Here is a 22,837-nt window from a genome sequence, read left to right as displayed (position 1 = left end):
AAAAAATGGTGACTGTTTCTTTCAATTTGGATTTAAAAATTTGATGCTCACATTAAATTTCCAATGATTAACTAATCGGTAATCTATATGTTGTCCTTCCTTTCTCAGAATAAAATTAGTCCATCAGTAACTGAGAGGACTTTTGTTTTATGCTTGTATTTCTTAATATGTTTCATTTCTATCTGATATTTGTGCTGCCTTGACAGAACAGAGATTAAGCCTCCTAGGAAATGCCACCCCAAACCTTCCTGATAGCCAGATTGCTTGAAGATATTTTTGTACTCTTAAAATAAAGCTTTGAAAAGTGATTGAAAGCATTTTCAGCTTTAATATGACTGCAGATCAGGCAATAACCACATCAAGCAATGAATGGGAAGTTTAGAGGGGAGAGGAGAATGTGTGGCCATTTCCCTTGTTTCAATTTCACTCATATGCAGTGACCTATTTGTACAAGGGTATATTTCCTGTTCTGTACTAAATTGTTCTTCTTTTCTTTGAAAAAAGCATTATTTATAGTCTTGCAGGAGGAATTGTTATAATAAATACCAATACTTCGTTATTGGAGAAGTCTATGAGCTTAGTTAGTAAGGGGGCGGGGAGAGGGGAAGTAAGGAATTAAGCAATTTGGTCACAGTCCCCATATCTCTAGCCAGAAAGTTTTAAGCAAATTTAATCCAGTTAGTTTCAGTGAATTGAATACATTCTTGACATGTACACGGAATTTATTTTAGTTCTGATGGACTTTTCATCACTGTATACTTTCATCTACATAGTAGAGCATAGTAGTACTATACAATGTTAAGTAGTACTCACTATATTAACTTTCATCCAATCTGATTGCCAGAGGCACTCTGAGAACTCAGATAGAGGCACTTTCTATCATCCTTTGAATTAGCAATATTATCAGTTGCATATGGAACATTCTGCCAGGCATGTGCTTAGTAACTGCTGGATCCCAAGTCTCTACCAAATGGTGTTGAAAATTAAGAAGCATTAAAATGTTAATTGTTAGTTGAATTTGTCATTATGTGGATATACTTTGGAATTGTGGGAAAAAAGGATTTTTGTATAGTTACTTATAGCAGGATTATGCAGATTTCACCATTAGTGTTTCTGCCAGGCTTGTAACTTGTTTAAGAAAATTGTTTTAGTTTGCTAGATGCAACACTATTTAAGTATCACATTCTAATGCACTTTGATTTTTTTAAAATAATTCATACTTATTTATAATATGACAGACTGCTTAATGCATAATTGAAGCAGTTATTTTAGCAGCTGCCTGCAATGAAGTTGTTGGTGATATTAATGCTATGGGGAAGTTAGTTACTCTAGGTAAGACTACAATAAGTCTATTTTAGTGCAAATGATTTGAGGACTATATAATAAATATATTGCTGCATGTTTTGCTATGGGACTATTCCGCTGTGTATTGAGTGAAATTACCTTATAAGACAAAGTTTTATTTTTGAATATGAATTATACTTCCCTGTAGCTGAGCAGAGGTGTATGCATATAAAGTTAGTTTATGTTTTATTTTATAAAATATAATGCAGATGTAATCCAGTACAGTATTTAATGAATGCTTGCGGTTTGTTACTCTTGTTTTTAAATTTTGCATCAAAGCACTATGCTTATTAAAGACAGAAAACTCCAGTAATATTTGGAAGGTTTATTTAGAGGGGAATATTTAGCAGAGAACAGAAAATAGTTTTCTGATAAGGCCAAAACTCTTCCAGCATGAGCTAAATCAGTGCATTTTGGAGTGGAAACATTCATGAAAAATTTCAGTAGATTCAGAGATATTATGACCAGAATTTGCTTATGTATTTTTAGTGATTGCAGTTTCTTCATTTTATAAACTGTGTCTGATCTTAACAATATATTTTAAAAGAAAATATATTGTGTTTTAGTAAGAATATTTGAAGCAAGCTGTACTGAACTATGAATATGCTTTCTGTGATTTCCTTAAAGGTAAAGGTGATGGAAGAGACTTTGGCACTGGTGAAATTCAGTGATCCACTTATCTTTTTGCTAGCTCATCCTTAAAACCTACAATATTTTTCAGAATATTCCCCCCCAAAAGAGGGTGAAAATTTGGGTGCATCTTATATACTGAATGTAGCCCCGCCCACCCGCTGCCCCCCAACCTTTGGCCTCTGCCTCCCAGCAGTTTACCTCCTTGCAGCAAACAGCAAACAGCCCGTTTCAGCCTGGTTAGCACAAGCAGTTGATTGTCTGTTGGATTGGGCTCCCGACCCCCAGCTATTTCAGGCTGCAGGGATTGCCATTGCCTATTGCCATGCGGGCCTCCGCTGTTTGCTGCAAGAAGGCAAATTGCTGGGCGGCAGATTTTTTTTTTCTTGTGCTAATCAGGCTGTGATGAAAATGAAACTAAAGCAGGCTGTTTGCTGTTTGCTGCAATGAGGCAAATTGCTGGGAAACAGAGGCTGATTTTTTTTCTTGTTTTCCTTCTCAAAAAAGGTAGGTGCGTCTTATAGTCCGGAGCGTCTTATACTCTGAAAAATATGGTATTCTTAAGGAAGTATATACATCTGGAACATTAACAGGTGGCTGTAGATCAGGCCTGTCAAACTGGTGACGCGTGGACTGGATACACCAGCCATGCCCACCTTGGCTCCACAAAAGCATCACAATACATCATGATACATCACGATACGGCCCATGATGTGATCAGGTTTGACACTCCTGCTCTAGACTTAATTCCCACTTTGCAAGTAGCTTTCTATTGATGTAATGTTAGATCAATTCTGAATTGTATGCTCTCTCTAACCTTATCTCTGATCATTTATTTTCGTTACGAAGAAATCACCAAAGATTTTGATTCATTCATTTTTTTTCATCAGCTATTACAGCAGCTATTTGAGTTGTTACTTTACGGATACATTGCAAATAGTTTCTTATATGAAAACTATAATATGAATCCCAATTTTTATCAGCTATATGTAAAATAATCAAAAACCCAACCACAGCTATTTCAATTACTTTTTGTGTAACATGCTGCTTTTGTGTTTCTTAGATCGAGTTCAGTTACCTAGAAATATGATTGAAAACAGCATGTTTGAGGAAGAGCCTGATGTGGTTGACTTGGCTAAAGAGCCTAGCTTGCATCCTTTGGAGCCCGATGAGGCAGAATATGAACCAAGAAGTTCTCGTCTTCTTGTACGTGGTCTTGGAGATCATGAAATGGATGAGGATGAAGAGGATTATGAATCGTCATCAGCCAAACTTCTGGGAATGTCTTTCATGAATAGAAGTACTGGTCTGCGAAGTAATATGGCTGGTTATAGGCAACGTTCAGATGGATCGTGTTCTGCTCCATCCGTAAGGACCACAATAATCTGTGCAGTTGTTCTTGTGATTGCTGTCTCCGTAATAATGGCGATCTATCTTCTCCCCAAGTGCACTTTTACCAAAGAAGGTTGTCACAACAAAAACCACACAATGGAAGATATATATCCTTTTGCAACTAATGGAAAACCATTTCCATGGGCTCATTTTAGGCTTCCAGAATTTGTTGTTCCAACACATTATGATATTGTTCTGCAGCCAAATCTAACCACAATGAGGTTTACAGGTTCTGTTCAAATAACTGTGGAAGTTATCCAGGTTACTATGCATGTTATACTTCATAGTTCAAAGCTTAATATTACCAAGGTAACATTTGTTTCACTGGGTTCAAGCCAGCCAAAACCAGCTGATTTCCTGGAATATCCAATGAACGACCAGATTGCAATTATAGCTCCAGAAGCTCTTCTTGTAGGACATCAATATAAGATCAGCATAGAGTATTCCTCTAATTTATCAGACACTTACTCTGGCTTTTACAAAATTGCCTTTAAGAATAACAACTCAACAAGGTAAGCTTAGAACTAATTTATTTTTATCTTAACTGGAAAAAATTATATGCATCTATTTTTGTCTTGGAATTGCTAATTTTTTTGATCTCCAACTTTGGCATATCACCTAACAACCAACAGAAGAACACAGCTGAAAAAAGGCTGCATATCTCTGTGCACTGTAACCCCATTTTCTTCCAGTTGATTTATTCTCTGATGTACTGCCTTGAGAATATCTGTCTTCCTGATTAACACATAAAATAGCTCAAATAATTAAACCCATACTTATAGATTAGTTTAATATTATATATATTGCTGAATATTATGTAATCCTATTGTAGAAATAAAGTACTATTGCTTATTTAGAAGCAGAACATCTTCCTGGTATGCAAAAAACAACAACCCTGATTTAAATCTGGATATTTTCATGGAACCTTCTTGCTGTAAATCCAGAAAGACTGCTGCCAATCGGTACTAATAGTATTGTACTAAATTGGACCAAGCAGAGCATGTTTATGGCTGGATCTTATGGCCAAGTAATATTAGGCCAGCCATGGAGCTAGGTTATATTAACAAAGCGTGACAGTCTGATGAATAATAGTGAAGCGCAGATAAAATGTAATTTACTGAATGAGGGGTTAAATGCTTCATTTTTCTTCACCAATCTATTTGGCATTCATCTGATTGAGAGAAAGTGAATCTCCTTACTCCCTGGCTAGTATTGGCGTATATCAGTTTGACAAATGGAGAAATGCCTGCCATCTAGCTCGTGCTTTACTTTGATAGGAATTCTGTATATTATGTCTGCACTATTTATGAACACCAGCTAGACTGAAAAGGGGTGCATATGTACATAATGACATGTATGTAATGGTAAATTTTGAACACAATGGATTTAATAACTTTAGTACTGGTACTAATAAATGTACCCGGTCTAGTGTTCAGGTAATTATATACAAAAATACCTGAATAATAATGAAGGATTTTTTGTTGTTGTTAATATAAAATTTATTTTGTTGAACACATGTACTGCCTTGTAAAATTTCAGGAACTAAGAATAAGTATTTTTTCCCCTTGTTGTAGTTACTATACAGAAAACTTAATTTTGAAATGTGGCTATATATGTATTCATTACTGTTAATATGGCTAATGCCTAATGCAATTTGCTGACCTTAATTGTTAGGGAAATCCAATGTATAAGATGATCTAAAGTAAAAGATTACAATGTATTATAAGTATAAAGACTTTTTGGGCAGATACTTTTAAATTTAAATGTAAATTTCTTGAATGAAGTGTTATGAAGACCACATCTTTGTAACAATTCCCAGTATGCTACATACTCAGAAGGATCTGGCATCCTAGAAATCTGTTAGGTCCTTTCAAGATTCTAGATGGGGTAGCATTTTACTTTTTTGAAACAATTAAAGTAACATGGTTAGGATTATATTTTTCCTCTCCAAATTTTATTTCTAAATTATGTAACATATAGAAATTAAAAAGAAATACAGATCTGAATGTTTTCCTTTTTATCAGTTGGCTTGCAGCAACTCAGTTTGAGCCCTTATCAGCAAGAGCAGCATTCCCTTGTTTTGATGAACCAGCATTCAAAGCCAATTTTCAAGTCAAAATCAACAGAGAAGATCAACACATTGCTCTGTCAAATATGCCAAAGGTATATTGCTATCCGTACCTTTTTGTGGTTTGATGTTTATACAGTTACATGCTCATGAACTGTGCTGCAGGACAGGAAAATTGTATTACTTGGTAAAGAACTTTATTTTATGAATTTATGTGAATTTAGAAATAATTACTGTACTATAAAATAGAAATACTATTTTTCCTAAGGCTTTTTTTGCTTTGTTTATTTTTTTTAATTTGCATTTATATCCCGCCCTTCTCCGAAGACTCAGGGCGGCTTACACTATGTTAGCAATAGTCTTCATCCTATTTGTATATTTATATACAAAGTCAACTTATTGCCCCCAACAATCTGGGTCCTCATTTTACCTACCTTATAAAGGATGGAAGGCTGAGTCAACTTTGGGCCTGGTGGGACTAGAACCTGCAGTAATTGCAGGCAGCTGTGTCTTACCAGTCTGAGCCACAGAGGCCGTAAATTAAATGACTGCTTAATTAACTATTAATTAAATGACTGCCCATTTAATTAAATGACTGCTTGGGTATCAAAGTTTAATTATTGTGAGAATGCAGTGCTATCTGATTGGTAGCTGATTAGTAGTGGGGTTAGACTGTTCTCCTTGGAAATTTTATAATGCAATTATTTGGCACCCTAACAAATGTCTAGAATGTCTTTTTAACTTTGCCATCATGTAGCATCATTTTGTGCATAATATGCCCTACTATGGGCTACCCTGATCTTTTCAAATGAAATTGAAATAAAAGTAAAAATGGGGAGACTGATAGTTAATTCTTCATTAAATTGCTTGCACAATTTGCTTTCATGCTATGAATTCCTGTTTTTCAGTGATGGTTTGCAAATTTGGCATCATTGTTGCTCTTAAAAAACTATATATTAAATTAATGTAATGTACTGTAAGAGCAGTCTTTTGAAGAAACCCTAGTCAGGCTGAGATCATATCATGAAGTAAATTGTGTTTGTGTAAAAGCATCATGCAACCAAAAGATAAGTTGAGTATTAGCGGTGGTACCTGCTAATACTCTGGATGAATATTTCTTTCTCAGTTAACACATTCATGAAGCATATTCATGAAGCACAAATATCTTTATAAAATCAGTGCTTATTATTTTTGGTTCAATTCTGGCAGATGAACTTGCTCTATACTGAACTGATTTTTACTTCTTAGATTTATTGATATAATTTTAATTTGTAAACTGTTGGGTAGTGCAGTCATAGGAAATAACAATGTTCTGTACATTATGTTTTGCGTATTAGCCGTTTTCCAAGTATATCAACATAGAACAGATGGCTTCTATGATTTATGTTCCAGGACCTCAGCTTCTGTTTACATAATTGAATTCTGATCTCTGGTTTGTATTTCCAGAAATCAACCAATCTCTTGGCAAGTGGATTATATCAAGATGAATTCTTTGTGAGCTTGAAAATGAGCACTTACTTAGTAGCTGTCATTGTTGGAAACTTCAACTGTACCAGTAAGGAAACAAATGGGATTCTGGTAGGTGGGCTTTCTTTGCTCCTGTAACCCCTCCAAACCCCCCCCCTTATTTCCCAGAAGTGTATTATGTTACACTTCTTAGATTTGAATTAGTCATGTTCACTAGCTTTTGTCATTGCAGCACTGAAAGTAGATTATAGGTTTTTTTTTTGACCTGACAGTTGGCTTGGTAGTTGCTTTGTTTTTGATCATATCAAATTATTACACCATTCAATAATTTATTTGCTTATTTGTCAGGGCTAGAGGAGAAATGTTAGGAATCATCTTGAAGAAAGATCCATTTGCTGACCTAAATTTGAAGAGACAGAATAGTGTAAAGCTTTTCTTTAGTTCATATTTTACCCACTACTTCATTTACAAAATGAATGACTTCACTATTTCATTAACAAAATGAAATTCAACAGTGAAAAAAGTAAGGTTCTACATTTAGGCAAAAAACCCAAAATGCACAGGTACCGTATATGTGATACCTTGCTCAATAGTAGTACCTGTGAGAGGGATCTTGGAGTCCTAGTGGACAACCATTTAGATATGAGCCAGCAGTGTGCAGCACCTACCAAAAAAGCCAACATAGTTCCGGGCTGCATAAACAGAGGGATAGAATCAAGATCACGTGAAGTGTTAATACCACTTTATAATGCCTTGGTAAGGTCACACTTGGAATATTGCATTCAGTTTTGGTCGCCACAATGTAAAAAAGATGTTGAGACTCTAGAAAGAGTGCAGAGAAAAGCAACAAAGATGATTAGGGGACTGGAGGCTAAAACATATAAAGAACGGTTGCAAGAACTGGGTATGTCTAGTTTAATGAGAAGAAGGACTAGGGGAGACATGATAGCAGTGTTCCAATATCTCAGAGGTTGCCACAAAGAAGAGAGAGTCGAGCTGTTCTCCAAAGCACCTGAGAGTAGAACAAGAAGCAATAGGTGGAAACTAATCAAGGAGAGAAGCAACTTAGAACTAAGGAGAAATTTCCTTACAGTTAGAACAATTCATAAGTGGAACGACTTGCCTGCAGAATTTGTGAATGCTTCAACACTGGAAATTTTTAAGAAAATGTTGGATAACCATCTGTCTGAGATGGTGTAGGATTTCGTGCCTGGGCAGGAGGTTGAACTAGAAGGCCTCCAAGGTCCCTTCCAGCTCTGTTGTTATTATTATTATTATTTTATTTCTACCTGATGAGATCTATTTTTTTCTCAGCCACTTCTGTTAATGCTGGTTGAGGGAAGGGGAGAAATACCAAATGTGTGGTCCAGACCTGAACTGTGAACATGTATATATTAACATCATAGAAATGGCTCTTCTGCTATTAGGATATAAATTTTTAGAAATGAAAAAACAAGGAAAACATCTTGCATTTTGTTTTATAATATGCTGTACAAATGGATCTAAGACGATCTTAACCTTTTTAAAATCATAAATAATGAAACTTGGTTATCTGTGTACCCTCTTGTTAATGTTGCCTTATCAACTATTATAGAAATTTTTTGGTTCTTTTCACTAAGTAATGTAGACAATGAAAAACTGAATTTCATTGAAACTTCCCTCTGATTTATTCCCTCTTTCCCATTGTGCCAGGTGTCTGTTTATGCTGTACCACAAAAGCTTGGGCAGACTGAGTATGCCTTGAACACAGCAGTGAAGCTTCTTGAATTTTACCAGAAATATTTTAACATAACATATCCATTTAACAAAATAGGTGAGAGTTTGTTTATTCTGATCAGATTCAACTTTGTATGCTTCCCTTATAAAAATATTTTTAAAGGCAGGGGCAAGTTGAACATACTGTGGAATTTTTAGACATGTTGTTTAGTAATCCAGGTAAAAATAAATTAAAACATATATTTCAATCTGGAGGCAATAAAGCTCTGATTAATTTTGTAAAAAGATTTAAAAGGGTGGTATGCAAAGTCTCCAAATGATGTCAGACTTCTATTACTTCATAAGCTATGATATGCTCTCCTATTGCCTTTTTAAAAAAAGTATCTTTTTTCAAAGATATTTGAAAATAATAAGGTGAATCAGTTAAAATAATTAATAGGCTGAAGAAGTAGTTGCATCCAGTTGAAAATTATGAGGGAAACAATTTTATCTTTCTGCATAAAGAAATAAAGGTTAATTCTTTCTACTGTGCTCTGAACTATGTGAATCTTCTAAATACTTTCAAATGTCAGTCCCGCACATGATATATTTATTGATATATTGATTTAATGCACTTATAAACCATTTCAAATGCCAAAACATCTAACTGCAATTTATAATAAATGATAAAACAATATCAAAACAACATTCCATAAAATATCTTCATTAAAGGGGTGGAAGAGAGAATTTAAAAAAAACTCACCCCCCCCCCCCAAAAAAAAATAGTATTCCAACATTCATATCAGGCAGTCCTGGAGGAAGAGTATATTAGGTGGCTAAAGATTTTATAGCATTTTTTTCCTTTTGCCCCTTTGAGTTAGTGCTGATTTCTGGTGACTGACTGGATTAGTCCCTACAGTTTTCTTGGCAATGTTTTTCATCAGTAGTTTGTCATTGCCTTCTTCCTAGGTCTGTGAGTGACTGGTCTAAAATTACCAGTTGGCTTTGTGTCCAAGACAGGAATAGCATTTCACAGTCTCCCAGTTTCTAGCCTGGTGCCTTAACCACGTCACCAAACTGACTGTTACAGTAATTGCCTCCTAAATTTCAAAGGGAGTAAACATTCCAGAATATAGGTACCAACACAAAAACCACATATGAGCACCTGCCAAATGGCACTCAGCAGCTCTCGGTACATGTAGTGGTATCTCCCAGTGATTTCAGTGACCAATTCAGTTCAATAACACAATGAGGTGACTGTTTATCTAAAAGTTACAATAGCATTGATTCAGGCAGACAGCAGTAGTATAACTTGCAGAACACTTTTTTTGGGGTGGTGAGGAGCAGCTTGTGTCTAATGCCAAGTATACACATAGTTAAAGAGAATGTTTAAAGAGCTTAGCTGATTTATATCTATCCATTTATACAATTAAATACAATTTAGTTTCTGGTATGTGTATACACACTAGGTGAATGTACATAACAATGTAATACTGTAACAGCTTTTAATGAATGGGAGTGCAATAGGCAAAATGTATAATATTTACTTATTTATTTTATTAAATTTGTATGCTGCCCATCTTAACAGTAACATATTTTGGTATTTTGTAAGCAAGAGAGACTGTTATATTGCATTATTGTATGATTAAAAATGTTGAATGCTCAAAATTGAGCATTTTGTGAAGACACATTTATTTACGTGCCTGCACGTGTTTAAGACTTTTTTTAAAAAATAGTTTATAAAAGATGTAGGATAGATTAAATATTTAGACAAATAGATCACATGTTGTTTAAAGGTGACAGGAAATTCAGCAGGGGCAGTAGATATGTTCATGAAATTAGACATTTTATTTATTTATATTCCACGTTTATTATTTTTATAAACAATTCAAAATGGGGAATACACATAATACTCCTTCCTCCTATTTTCCCCATAACAACAACATTGTGTGATGGGTTGGGCTAAAAGAGAGTTACTGGCTCAAAATCACCCACCTGGCTGATATACTGTATATATTGATATCATATATATCAGTATATTTGATTGAAAGATTCAATAGGCTTAGTAAATAGTGAATGCTGCTAGTATATTTAAAATAATTTTTCCTTCTTTCTCCAGATCTAGTAGCTCTTCCAGATTTTCAGGCTGCAAGTATGGAAAATTGGGGTTTGATCACTTTTCGAGAGACAGCACTCCTTTATGATGATAATACTTCTTCAGCATTTGATAAAAAGAGAGTGACAGCAGTTATTGCTCATGAGCTAGCCCACCAGGTATGGAATATACTGTTCTTTGTACTATAGATGTTTTTCTTTTTAAATAATCAAAATTCCAAAACTGGTAGTCTACAAGGAAACTTAGCTTTTGCAATTTTTATTCCATTGTTCTAATATGCTATTTCTGCCACTAACACATTTAAATGGGAACTGGTTACTTTATTTTTTCAATGCGATATCTTTTCTACAAAGAGCTTACAAAAATTTCCTGTTGTAATGATTAATGTTATTTTGCGAAGCAGATACACTGGTTTTTAAAAATGTTTCCTTTTTTGTTTTTAAAATAGCAATATGGTAGCTCCCTAGATGTCTTGAGCTCAACTCTTGGTATCTTTGGCTAGAACCAATAGACTGGAATAGATCTGGAAGTCCTTGTATATAGCTCAACCTAGTGGTCCTTCTTTTGACACAAAATGTAACAATAGAGTTACAATATATGCTTTATGTTTGCAGTGGTTTGGTAATCTGGTAACAATGGAGTGGTGGAATGACCTGTGGCTGAATGAAGGATTTGCTACTTTTATGGAAAATCTTGCCATGAAGATAGTCTTTCCAGATTTGTATACTGTAAGTGCATGGAGAATTGGTGGGTTTGCATATTTCTCATGTATTTTTGTATGGGTCTAAAATCTTTTGACTTGATCTGTCTTCCTATTTAGTCTCAAAAGCTAGAACTGATATTATTTAGAAGGCAAGTTATAAATGTAATAATAAAATAAGAACAAGAAACTTTTTGATAAATACAATAATTTGTAAAAAAAATTCTCATAGGACCTACAAGATAATTAGAAAAAAATTCTACTGATCTTTATTCACTAGTGAAATTTATGGTGTTTAGTTAATGTTCATTTTAACTTAAATGCCTTTCAATTCCTCAGGATGACATTTTTTTAAATCTGCAATTTAAGACCATGGAAAAAGATTCTATGAATTCATCTCACCCAGTTTCCCTTCCTGTCAACTCATCAGCAGAGATTGAACAAATGTTTGATGTAGTCTCCTACATCAAGGTAACTTCAAATATCCTGTAAATGTGGTTTTAATAAAACTAAATGCATTTGCAAAGTTGATACCGATCTATTTCAAATCACATTCTTAGCATGGGCAACAAAAGGTCAGTAGTTGAAGAAAAAATATTTCAAAAGTGAATTACCGCTAGGGAGGTGTTGAGAGGAGAATAGAATGGAAAATATATGCCCTGTTGGGAACTATTTTTAATCTGATTTGTTTTAGTAGATAAATGCTTGGTTTTAGAAATATCTCTTTAAAAACGAAGAGTGGAAAAGAATAATTCCGTTCTCTTTTCACTGATGGCATCCTAAATAATTTCTAATTCCAGTGCTTTTTGACTGTTTTTGGATATAACATCAAATCAGGGATGGGAAATCTGTAGAATTCAAATAACTCCTGTGAACTAATTTTGCAAAATAATTTTGGTGTTTCCCCATCTCTGCTCCCCGTCAATTAAATTCCAAAATAAGGGCCAAGCCTCAGGGAATCATATTAATTTGTATAATGCCCCTTCTTCTCATTGTAGTAAACCTGCCTTAGATCAGTGGGCTTTTAAAGGCCAGAAAACATTATAAAAGGTGTTTCTAAACTATAGCCTTTCTCAAAAAAGCTTCCTGCTCTAAACCATGTGTAGCATCATGAGAAAAAATCCAGCTTCATTCCATTCTTGCATCTTTCTAGTTCACTCTTGTTATCACTAATTGGTGTTATTAAATTCAAAACAGCTCAAGTTTGTTTTCCCCTTTTCTCCCCTTTTTAAACCAACACTTGCATATTCAAGTATAACCATTTCTGCTGGGTTACGTTTTGTTTTAAGTTAATCTTCATGTTTTTATGTAAATTGAAACTAGAACTGTAGTTTTGCATTTAACTTTAGAGTTTATTTTTCTTCTGACAGGGATCTTCTCTCTTGTTTATGTTAAAAAACTATCTTCATAAAGATGTTTTCCAAACTGGCATTCAGATCTATCTGCATGACTACAGCTATAATTCCACGTGCAGTGATAACTTATGGAACAGTTTGAATAAGGTAAATCTCTATGAATGCCTTCTAAAGAAGAAGATATAACAATCAACTAATATCAGCAATCAGTTATCCATATATTTTAAGTCTGCTTTTTTAGGATAACCTAATTACTATTTCCTTTAATAGGTCTATTATTGGTCCCTCCATTAAAGAAAAATTTATAGCCGCCTTATTATAGATGGAGATAGTCTCCTTAAATATAATAAGCTAGGCAAAGGTGAAGCAGACTGGTGTCAAACACACTTGACTATCATCTTATCACTATTCTCAAATTAGTGTAAACATTCAGTTCCCTAGGACCAGTTGGCTAAATGATCTGTATTAATGAATTAGCTGTGGAATGAATGCGTTTATATCATCATTTAATTTCACACACATTCACTTGTATTCTAGCCATCTCCAATATCATTGCCTTCAGCTTAGGTATATACTGTGGAGCTGCCTACCTTGTCTTTAGAGCAGTGGTTCCCAACCAGTGTGCCGCGGCACTAAGGGGTGCCGTGAGATCTTTTGAGGGTGCCGGGAACTTTTGAGCTACGGAGATTTTAAATATCTATTTCCTTATAAGGGTGCCGGGAACTTTTGAAAGGCTTTCCAAGGGTGCCTCAAACAAGAAAAGGTTGTGCCTCAAACAAGAAAAGGTTGGGAACCACTGCTTTAGAGGGAAATGGCATTTTGTTAAATCATATTGCTGTGTTAATTTCTTTATCCTATAAAGTAAACAGAACTGTGGCAGAAATGCTTACCAGACAGTCACCCATAAGTAAGAATAGATTAGAATTTTCTAAACTATTTTCTTAGATTCCAGATCTCCCCAAAGGGGAGAAAGGTCACTTAGGTTTCAGCTTTAGCAGGAGAAATTGAATAGAAGAAGGGATACTATAGATGCTACCTTTCTCAACTTTTTTTTTATCATCCTTCTCCTGTGTGGATGTTCTTATATTCAGACTTGACAGAGCCAGTGTTTGTATGTCGTTTGTAAAAAAAGAAAAAGAAAGTTCCATCTCAGCTCTCTTGCCTTGATTGTTTTCCCTCTGCAGGAGGTTTGCCCAGCTTCTGCTTCTAGCTTTTGAGAAATCATTTGCCATCTGGCTAATTTGCTTTGTGGATTAGAAGATTCTTCTTTAAGCAGTGCTCTAATTCTAGCCACTAATCATGAAGAAATCAGCCTCCGAGGGTTTTTTCTTTGTTCCTGAGTGGTGGTTTAATTATGACTAGTTATTTGAAACAGCCTCCTTCAACTGAACTATTCTGGACTTTCAGACCTCAGAATTAGCAGTCAACACGGCAATTGGCGTATTGCAACTAATTTGTAGAGTGTCAAGTTGGAGAAGGCTGGTTGACATATTATTCAGGCAGATCCCATTTCAGAAAACTAAATTATATCTCTTTACAAAACAGAAATTATAAAATCTACTTAAAAGTCTTACCACTCCATTACCCTGTGTCTATACTTCTTATGTATTCTCTGTTGTTATGAAAATGGAGAGTATTGAGGCCATTTTGCTATTGAGAGCTATATTGCTTTTATTGCTTCTAGCTATCTTTTTGGAGAGTTGAAGGAATGCTTAAAGTATCATTTACTGAATGCTGGGTAGCATTTCAGCTTTGATTTCTAAAAAATGTGTGATCTTGGGCCAGCTATGCGCTCTCAGCCCCATGTACCTCATAGGGTTGTTGTAGGAAAAACAGGAGGAGAAAGGAGTATTGTATGTTTGTCGCCTTGAGTTACCTGTGAAGTAATTAAGGCAGGATAAAAATGTAATCAATAAAAATTGTTAGAAACACAAGTAAAGTAATTATGTTAAACCAGCCATGATCTTTTCAAGGACTATGACTGCTGAAATTGTAGCAGCAACGTCCTGCAAATAGACGAAGCTGTACTAAGGTGTTGGAGACAGGTGTTGCTATTTGTTTGCACTTCTGCATAATGTGAAGTATCTTTTAGAGATTGAACCAGAAATGCTGCACAACTTTTATTTATTGTGTTTCTAAAGCAGTATAGAAATAAGCAGAAAGTCTTACAAAGTAGAACTTGTAATATTAAACTATGATTAACAAGCTTTTATTGAAAATTGTACTTTAACTATTTAGTTCTTTATTTAATTACATGAAGCTATTGATTATATTGACACCACCGTTTTTTGCATATGTATCTGTTTCCTAAGGCGACACATGGAACCCCTGATGTAAAAACAATTATGAACACTTGGACAATTCAGAAAGGATTTCCATTGGTGACCGTCAAAAGGGAAGGGAAAAAAATCATCTTGAAGCAGGAAAGATTTGTGCATAATACAGAACTGGGAGATCAAATCTTATCTTCAAGGTTTTTTTCCTTTTTAATTTGCATAGTTTAATTTTTCAGCCCATGTTTTAGATTTTAAAAAGGTAAAGGACAGATACATAGGATAAATATTAAATTGTGTATATATGAGGGAACAATATTTAGATGGAACTCTAATGAAAACTTTGTTACCTTTCTTAAATGTAGTTATTTGTAAACTGAGCTGAGTTCCTGGTGACTCCATGGACACAACTATATAGATTTCTTGGTAATTATATCAAAGTAGTTAATTGCTTTCTGCATTTTTTAAAAAAAAGATCAGTATGGCATACAATCCTGAGATTTCCTGGTAGCCTCCCACCCAAGTGCTAATATAATTCTATTTAGCTGCTTAAGATCGGTGAAGATCAGGTTAGGTAAGTGCCATTACCTAGCTAGGCCTGATCTTTGCACTACTTTCAAAACTATTCAAGCATATGGATCAGACAGGCAACAACAATACTTGTCACATATAATGTCACATTAAATTGATAAGGCAGAAATATTGCGAAGACAGGATTTCATTCTTTACATTGTATGGCAGAAACCATTTTTTTTTTAGTAAATTGTATTTTTTTAAATATTTGCCCATGAATCTCTGTCAATTTAGATTTTTTCATATTGAGAAAATACTTTAATTTGAAGAAGAATAAATTCCATCTAGGAAATACCTATAGCCTTGACTCTGATAGGAACAAATACAATGTATAAATATTAGATAAGGAAATTTGATTTTTTTAAAATAAAAAATAAAATTAACATAGAAATGTTTTATACATGACAAGTGTCAAGAACAAGTGATTTTGTATGTAACCTGAGATTGAATTACTTGATTCTCTCTGTACCAAACTTTGAATTCCACCAACTACAGAATATCAGGAGCTAGACAAGAATCTACCTGTGACTGTACTGCCATTAATACCCAGCCTCAAAAGTGCCATTCGCCACAGCAAAGATGGATAACTTCCCACCCTTATTTTTCCCCATGGTGTTCAGTTTGGAACACCAATAAGTCTTCACTAAATTTTACATTCTTGTTTTGTTTAAAAAGAGGCAAGGCAAAAAAACAAACAAATCCTGAAGTCACACTCTCTGATAATGTCAATAAATCATTATCGCATAGTTTTTGCCTGGAACCCATTTTCTTTAAAGGACAATCTTTGACAGAAAAAAAAATTAGCTCTGGATTGGTATGACCAGATTTAAATTAGTGAGCATAATGGTTTTGTAGAAAATACAGAAGTACAGATAGTCCTCTACTTATGATTGCCATTAAACCAAAAATTTCCATTGCTAAGTGAGACAGGTGTTAAGTCAGTTTTGTCTCCTTCTGCGACCTTTCACACTGCAGTTGTTAAGTGAATCACTGCAGTTGTTAAGTTAGTGACACAGTTGTTAAGTGAATCTAGCTTCCCCTTTGACTTTGGTTCAAGTGACTCCAGGACACTGCAGCTGTCGTAAATATGAGTTAATTGCCAAGCATCCAAATTTTGATAACATGACCACAGGGATGCTGCAATGGTTGTAAGTCTGAAAAATGGTCATAAGTCACTTTTTTCAGTGCCGTTGTAATGTCAAATGGTCACTAAATGAACTGTTGGAAGTTGAGGACTACATGTAATAGAAAACAGAAATTAGTTTATACTCCTGAAATCACCTTGTTGCCTGAATAGTTAAGCTCTGAAAAGGCAAGCTCAACTACTGGGACAGAGAAAGGAACTCTGGATACTTTAACAGTTTGCAGTTTAATTTCTATCATGGCACAATTGTTTTATAAATGTATATTAATTTATGAGTAATCTCACAGAAGCTTAAGGAAGTTGCCTCTCTACTATAGTTTCATTAGCTTTATAGAACTTTGGGATTTAAGAATGTGTACCTTTTTGTTTTTCCCAGTTATTTGTGGCAGATCCCTCTTTCTTATATCACAAACAATGACAACTCATCCCTCCCTTTGCAGACATATTTACTGGATAAAAAGACAGGTATGCTATTTGTCTTGAAAATTAGAAAATACTGTACTAAGAGCAAATATCAGTGGTTCTAACATGGTCCAGTCATAATAAAGTCATATTCCAGTCATCATAAAGAACTAACACTTCTGAAGACTCCTAGCAACTCTACCCTACAACACTTTGTTTCCTCTTGGGGTTAGCTTTTAGTATCTAGTTTAATAATACGGAACAAGGAAACTGGAACAAATAAGTTTATATATGTATGTAATGCAAGTTATATATAATACAACAGACAGACATATATTATATGCATATATAGAGAGATATAGATAGATATAAAATACAAGTAGTCTCCAATTATGACTGTCCAACTTAAAAGAGAAGCCCGAGATACAAAGAGTCTGCTTATTACTTGGTAGATGGTGTTGCCCTTCCTCAAGCAGACAAAGCACTAAGACCATGTGTTTTAATAGCTTATTTTCAGCAGTTTCTGAAAGTATTGCACAGCATTAGCGCTTTGTAGGTTCAAAGAAGGACAAGGACATCCATCATGTTTAGCAGATGCTTCTTGTAAGTATTCTGCTTCTTGTTAGAGTTCTGACATAAATACAAATTTGGGTTAAAAGCAGAGTTAGGAAATGGAACTTGTTCTTAACATAGGAACTGCCTGATACCAAATATCTGAAGTCAGAAAGGGGGAGTTCAAAGCTTAGACCTGTTGCTGTGAGAATAAATACAATAAATAAACCATACTTCACAGAGTTAAACTGTGATATTGAAAGTAGCATGTAAAAAACTTTATGTTGCTGAAGTGTGCTTACCGTGTTTCCCCCAAAATAAGACCCAAACGGAAAATAATCCCTATCATGATTTTTCAGGATGCTCGTAATATAAGCCCTACCCAAAAAATAAACCCCAGGTAAGATTGTCAGCCAGATGTATGCATTTAGTACCATATTTCCCCGAAAATAGGACTTAATCAGAAAATAAGCCTTAATGCATCTTTTGAGCAAAAATTAATATAAGACCCAGTCTTGTTTTCGGGAAAACACATGTTATCAAGCAAATTTTACTTTTATTGCTTTTGGAGGAAGGTATCTGTGTTGGGGACTGACCTGTGAAAATTCAGTTTATGCAATTTTATAAGATGTTCTTTTAGCACTGAACTGGAGCTACTTGTCCCAGCAAGTACCCCTGATCTTCTGTAAGAAATACAAAGACAAATGGCTGCCCAAGTATTGTCAGTCAATAATGTTTATCTTTGTGAATACTTAGCAATTAGCATTGATTTAAACTGATGTTTTTTTCTTTTTTTCTCTTCTTTTTTTTTATCTAGGTGTAATTGAGTACCCTCATGAATTAGAGTGGGTGAAGTTCAATGTGAACGGAAATGGTTACTATATTGTGCATTATGATGATAATGACTGGATTGCTCTAATTCAACTACTGAAGACAAATCCCAGTATTTTTGATCCCAAAGACAGAGCCAATTTGATTCATAATATATTTATTCTGGCTGGGTAATGATCTAAAATGAGATCTTCTTTTTGCCAAATAAAAATTTAAATATAAAATATTCAGCTATCACAGAGAATGGGATATATACCATATACAATGTTTTAGAGATTCAGGAACATGGCGAAGCAGAAAAATACCACTTCCAGTTTAGAATTGCTTTTTGGGGAATTAAATGAATCTGGAATTTAATACAAAATAGTTGAACAGATGTCAATAAGACTATAGTTATACCACTATGGCTTTTCTTCCTGCAAATAGCAATTCCAGTAATATGAATTCATAAAAATCACAAAAAAATTAGAAACAACATTATTCTTAAAAGAGTTAAGTGCTAGGAGATTTTAATTTTAAATAGACACACAAATGTAAAAAAAAGAGGTGGCTATTTGATTATACAATTGTGAAGCCATCTTGATGTTTTTTATGACCCTGGCACAGATGCCTCTGTCCGATTCGTTTCCAGGATGAAGTACATAGCTTTTGATTTGATCTAAATTGAAGAAAACCAGGAATCTGCCTCCACATTTTGTGAGTGGTGCTTACATTTAGCTTACATCTAAGCTAAATGTAGCTCGTGAATGAAAGCACATATATGTGTCCCAGGTTAACGCTGCAGGATCCAATTTGAGTTGATCACCGGGATCAGAGATTTAGTTTTTTGATATTTCGGGCTTGTGTTAAGAGCCCACTCTCAAGGAAATTCTCTCTCCCCTGTAAATAATAAATAAATCTTATAAATTGTTTGCAAGATGCTTGCACAACATGCAGGGGAGAGAAAGGAAGAAAGAAGGTACAAGATATGGTGCACCCTGTCAAACATCAAAAACATTTAGGAAGAATAGAATGCGGCTTCTGAGATCTGCAAGTGGGCTTCAAACACTGCCCAGAGGCTGTGCAATGCAATTAAACCATGCATTGCAAAGATCACTTGGAGATCCTTCTAATGAAATTTACTGGATTCCTGCATGGATTGCCCGTGTGACAATGTAGGACAGACAGGGAAAAAGCTAACCACCAGATTGCAAGAACACATGAGTGGTCAGACAAGGAGATCTGAACCCATTGATAGCCTCACATTGCAACCAACAAGGACACATTTAATTCCACAACTACTATTGTTGGCCAAGCAAGTACAAAAATAGCCAGGGAAATGATTGAAGCCTGGGAAAGTGCCCCTTGTCAGTCAACAGGAGTGCTGATTTCACACAACCGGGCACCACATAAATACTATGCATAGAATAGCCCCCAAAAACACACTTTCTGATGAGACAGAAATTCCCTAAGGATGGGTTTTAGCACAAGCCTGAAAGCTCAGAAGACTTAACCCCTGGTCCCAGTGACAGACCCAGATTGGATCCTGCTAAATGTATCTCAGAATGTTTAACAGTATAAAAAAGTTCATAGTGTTAAACTTCAGAATGGGAAAATTCTATTGTTTCTTCATAGTTTCATTTTAAAAAGAAAAACCTTAAATGGATTGTTTCTCAGAAATTATCATATAGGGAAACTTCATTTATCCATAATTTATTTCCATCTCCCCAATCAATGATACTAGATTGTGTTTGCAATGAAACTAGCTCAGAATTTATTTGGAACAATATAGTTCGGTTTTAAAAATTCAAATTTCCACAAGTTTTCACAGTATAAACCTTTATCATATTAGAACTAGAATACTGGTCTAAAACTTTTTTCTGATCTCTTTAGGGTAGGAAAAGTCTCTTTGACCATGGCTTTCAATCTAACAGACTATATAGTGAAAGAAAGCAGCACGGCTCCAATCATGCAAGCTTTATACCAAACCAGTCATATCTTCAATTTAGTTGAGAAACGGGGAATGCTGGATCTCTCAGCCAGAGTGTTGGTAAGTTCTTGAAAATAGGAAAGCAGCAATTGTGTGATAACTAGAAAGTTCTACAGATAGTCCTCCATTTACAACCATTTGTTTAGTGAGCATTCAAAGTTACAACAGCACTGAAAAAAGTGACTTAAGAATGGCTTTCACACAACCATTGCAGCATCCCTGTGGTCATGTGATCACAATTTAGGTGCTTGTGTTTATGACAGTTGCAGTATCCCAGGGTGGTAGGATTGCCATTTGTAACTAAAGAAATTGTGGCAGCTTCATCACTGGAAGCTTTCAGGAAGAAACTGGACTGCCATCTGTCAAAAATGATGGAGGGTCTGCTTGGGTGGGGGGGTTGAACTAGATGACCTGCAAGGTCCCTTCCAACTCTGTTAATCTGACTGTCTGCCTAACCTTCCCAGATAGCTTCCAACAAGCAAAGTCAGTGGGGGAAGCCAGATTCACTTAACAACCGCGTGATTTACTTAACAACTGTGCCAAAAAAGATTGTAAAACGCTAAGCAACTATTTTGCTTAGTGACAGCAATTTTGGGCTTAATTGTGGTGGTAAGTCGAGGACTACCTGTATTATGTTGTAGGATAATGCCTGAAATATATATAGCATTCATTTTATTTTTGCTTAAAAATGCTATGCTTTTAATAGTTTATAATTTAATCTACAGGCATTGTTATTTAGAAATTTATTGTGGTGACAAAGACCATCTGCTCATAACTGCATCCTTTTCTGTCTTGTCTAAATAAATATGACTACTTAGAACGGAAGAAACAGCTTATGCTTCCTTTCATTTCTTCATGGTCTCAATATTTTTAACTGCTGTCTCTTCTAGCACTATGATCGTGAGGGAATATTATACATCTTATTTCCAATAAATAAATAGGGTGGTGTGATGTCATAGTTTTTTCTAAACATCCTTCTCGATTTCTAGTACAAATTCATTAAGTATTGAACCTTATAATTCTTGACGAATGTATCTTTTCTTTTATGTACTCCGAGAGCGTATGCATCAAGACAAATTCCTTGTGTGTCCAATCAACACTTGGCCAATAAAGAATTCTATTCTATTCTATTCTATTCTATGCTATGCTATGCTATGCTATGCTATGCTATGCTATGCTATTCTATTCTATTCTTCACATCAATGTTGCACAATAAATTCTGAAGGGTCTAGTAGATCTCTCTCAGACATGGGATCTTTGATGCTCACTTTGGAGTTGGTATAGTTTTTAATAGCTATAATAATAGTTGACAGAAGGAAAGGAGAATTAGTCAGGTTTTGCTCAGATCTGTGTTCTGCATAATTTTTTGTAGATTTTGAAGTTAATCATAACACAGTTGTAACAAACCTTTTTCTATTGACCAGTGGTAATCTTTTTCTTTTGCTATTTTCTAGTATAGGATTGAAAAATTATTTGGAGAGAAGATTGAACAAGAAACATGGAACAATAATAAGACCCTCTCAGAACTAGAGCTACAATCAAGTCTACTAAATTTTGCCTGTTCCTATGATTTAAGAAAGTGTAGTTCAATTGCTTCTAATCTATTTAAGACATGGATGGACTCCAATGGGACAGAAAGGTAAATAATAATACAAAATCTTACTTAAATTACCTTTCTGCTTAGGCACCGAGACATTACTTCGTCATCACCAAAAAAACCTTTTTTAAAGATCAGTATATATGTACAAAAATTTTATCTTTTTAATTGGGGAAGAAATTTTACTATGGGTACACAGTGAAAACTTGGGTACTTCATATGACAACAAATCCAATTTTTGATACAAATTGCAGGTAGTCCTCAACTTCCGACCACAGTTGAGCCCAAAATTTCTATTGAGTTTTGCCGCATTTTACAACTTTTCTTACCATAGTTGTTAAGTGAATCACTGCAGTTCATAAGTTAGTATGACTGTTAAATGAATCTGGCTTTCTTATTGACTTTGCTTGTGAGAAGGTCTCAAAAGGTGGTCACATGACCTAGGGACACAGCAACGGTCATAAATATGAACCACTAGTCAATTCACAAATCGTGAATTTTAATCACATGATCATGGGGATGCTGCAGAGCTCATAACTCTGAAAAATGGTCAAAAATCACATTTTTCAGTGCCATTGTAACTTTGAATGATCACTAAAGGAACTGTTGTAAGTTGACTATCTGTATTTGAATCAGTCACAGACCTAACATCTCTCTACGCAATGCCATATTGTCTGTCTGACTATATACTATATACTTATTTATTTAGTGTATGGCAAATACATGGAC

General features: G+C 34.8%; 1 protein-coding gene across 3 annotated transcripts in view; it reads left to right on the top strand.

The window, feature by feature from the left end:
• Positions 1–22,837, top strand: part of LNPEP (leucyl and cystinyl aminopeptidase) — a 45,902-nt gene that overhangs the window by 11,942 nt on the left and 11,123 nt on the right. For all 3 annotated transcript variants that reach the window (XM_058168008.1, XM_058168006.1, XM_058168007.1), the window contains exons 2-14: positions 3,038–3,878; positions 5,391–5,529; positions 6,881–7,012; positions 8,594–8,714; positions 10,716–10,870; positions 11,327–11,440; positions 11,752–11,883; positions 12,783–12,914; positions 15,080–15,240; positions 17,134–17,222; positions 18,529–18,712; positions 20,415–20,571; positions 21,966–22,150. In XM_058168008.1, coding sequence (XP_058023991.1) covers positions 3,061–3,878; positions 5,391–5,529; positions 6,881–7,012; positions 8,594–8,714; positions 10,716–10,870; positions 11,327–11,440; positions 11,752–11,883; positions 12,783–12,914; positions 15,080–15,240; positions 17,134–17,222; positions 18,529–18,712; positions 20,415–20,571; positions 21,966–22,150 — 2,519 coding nt within the window. In that variant the 5' untranslated portion in view covers positions 3,038–3,060. The remainder of the gene's footprint in view (positions 1–3,037; positions 3,879–5,390; positions 5,530–6,880; positions 7,013–8,593; positions 8,715–10,715; positions 10,871–11,326; positions 11,441–11,751; positions 11,884–12,782; positions 12,915–15,079; positions 15,241–17,133; positions 17,223–18,528; positions 18,713–20,414; positions 20,572–21,965; positions 22,151–22,837) is intronic.

Source organism: Ahaetulla prasina, chromosome 2, assembly GCF_028640845.1.
Source record: "Ahaetulla prasina isolate Xishuangbanna chromosome 2, ASM2864084v1, whole genome shotgun sequence".
In the NCBI taxonomy this organism is placed as follows: domain Eukaryota; kingdom Metazoa; phylum Chordata; class Lepidosauria; order Squamata; family Colubridae; genus Ahaetulla; species Ahaetulla prasina.
This window is presented reverse-complemented; position numbering and strand designations above follow the sequence as displayed.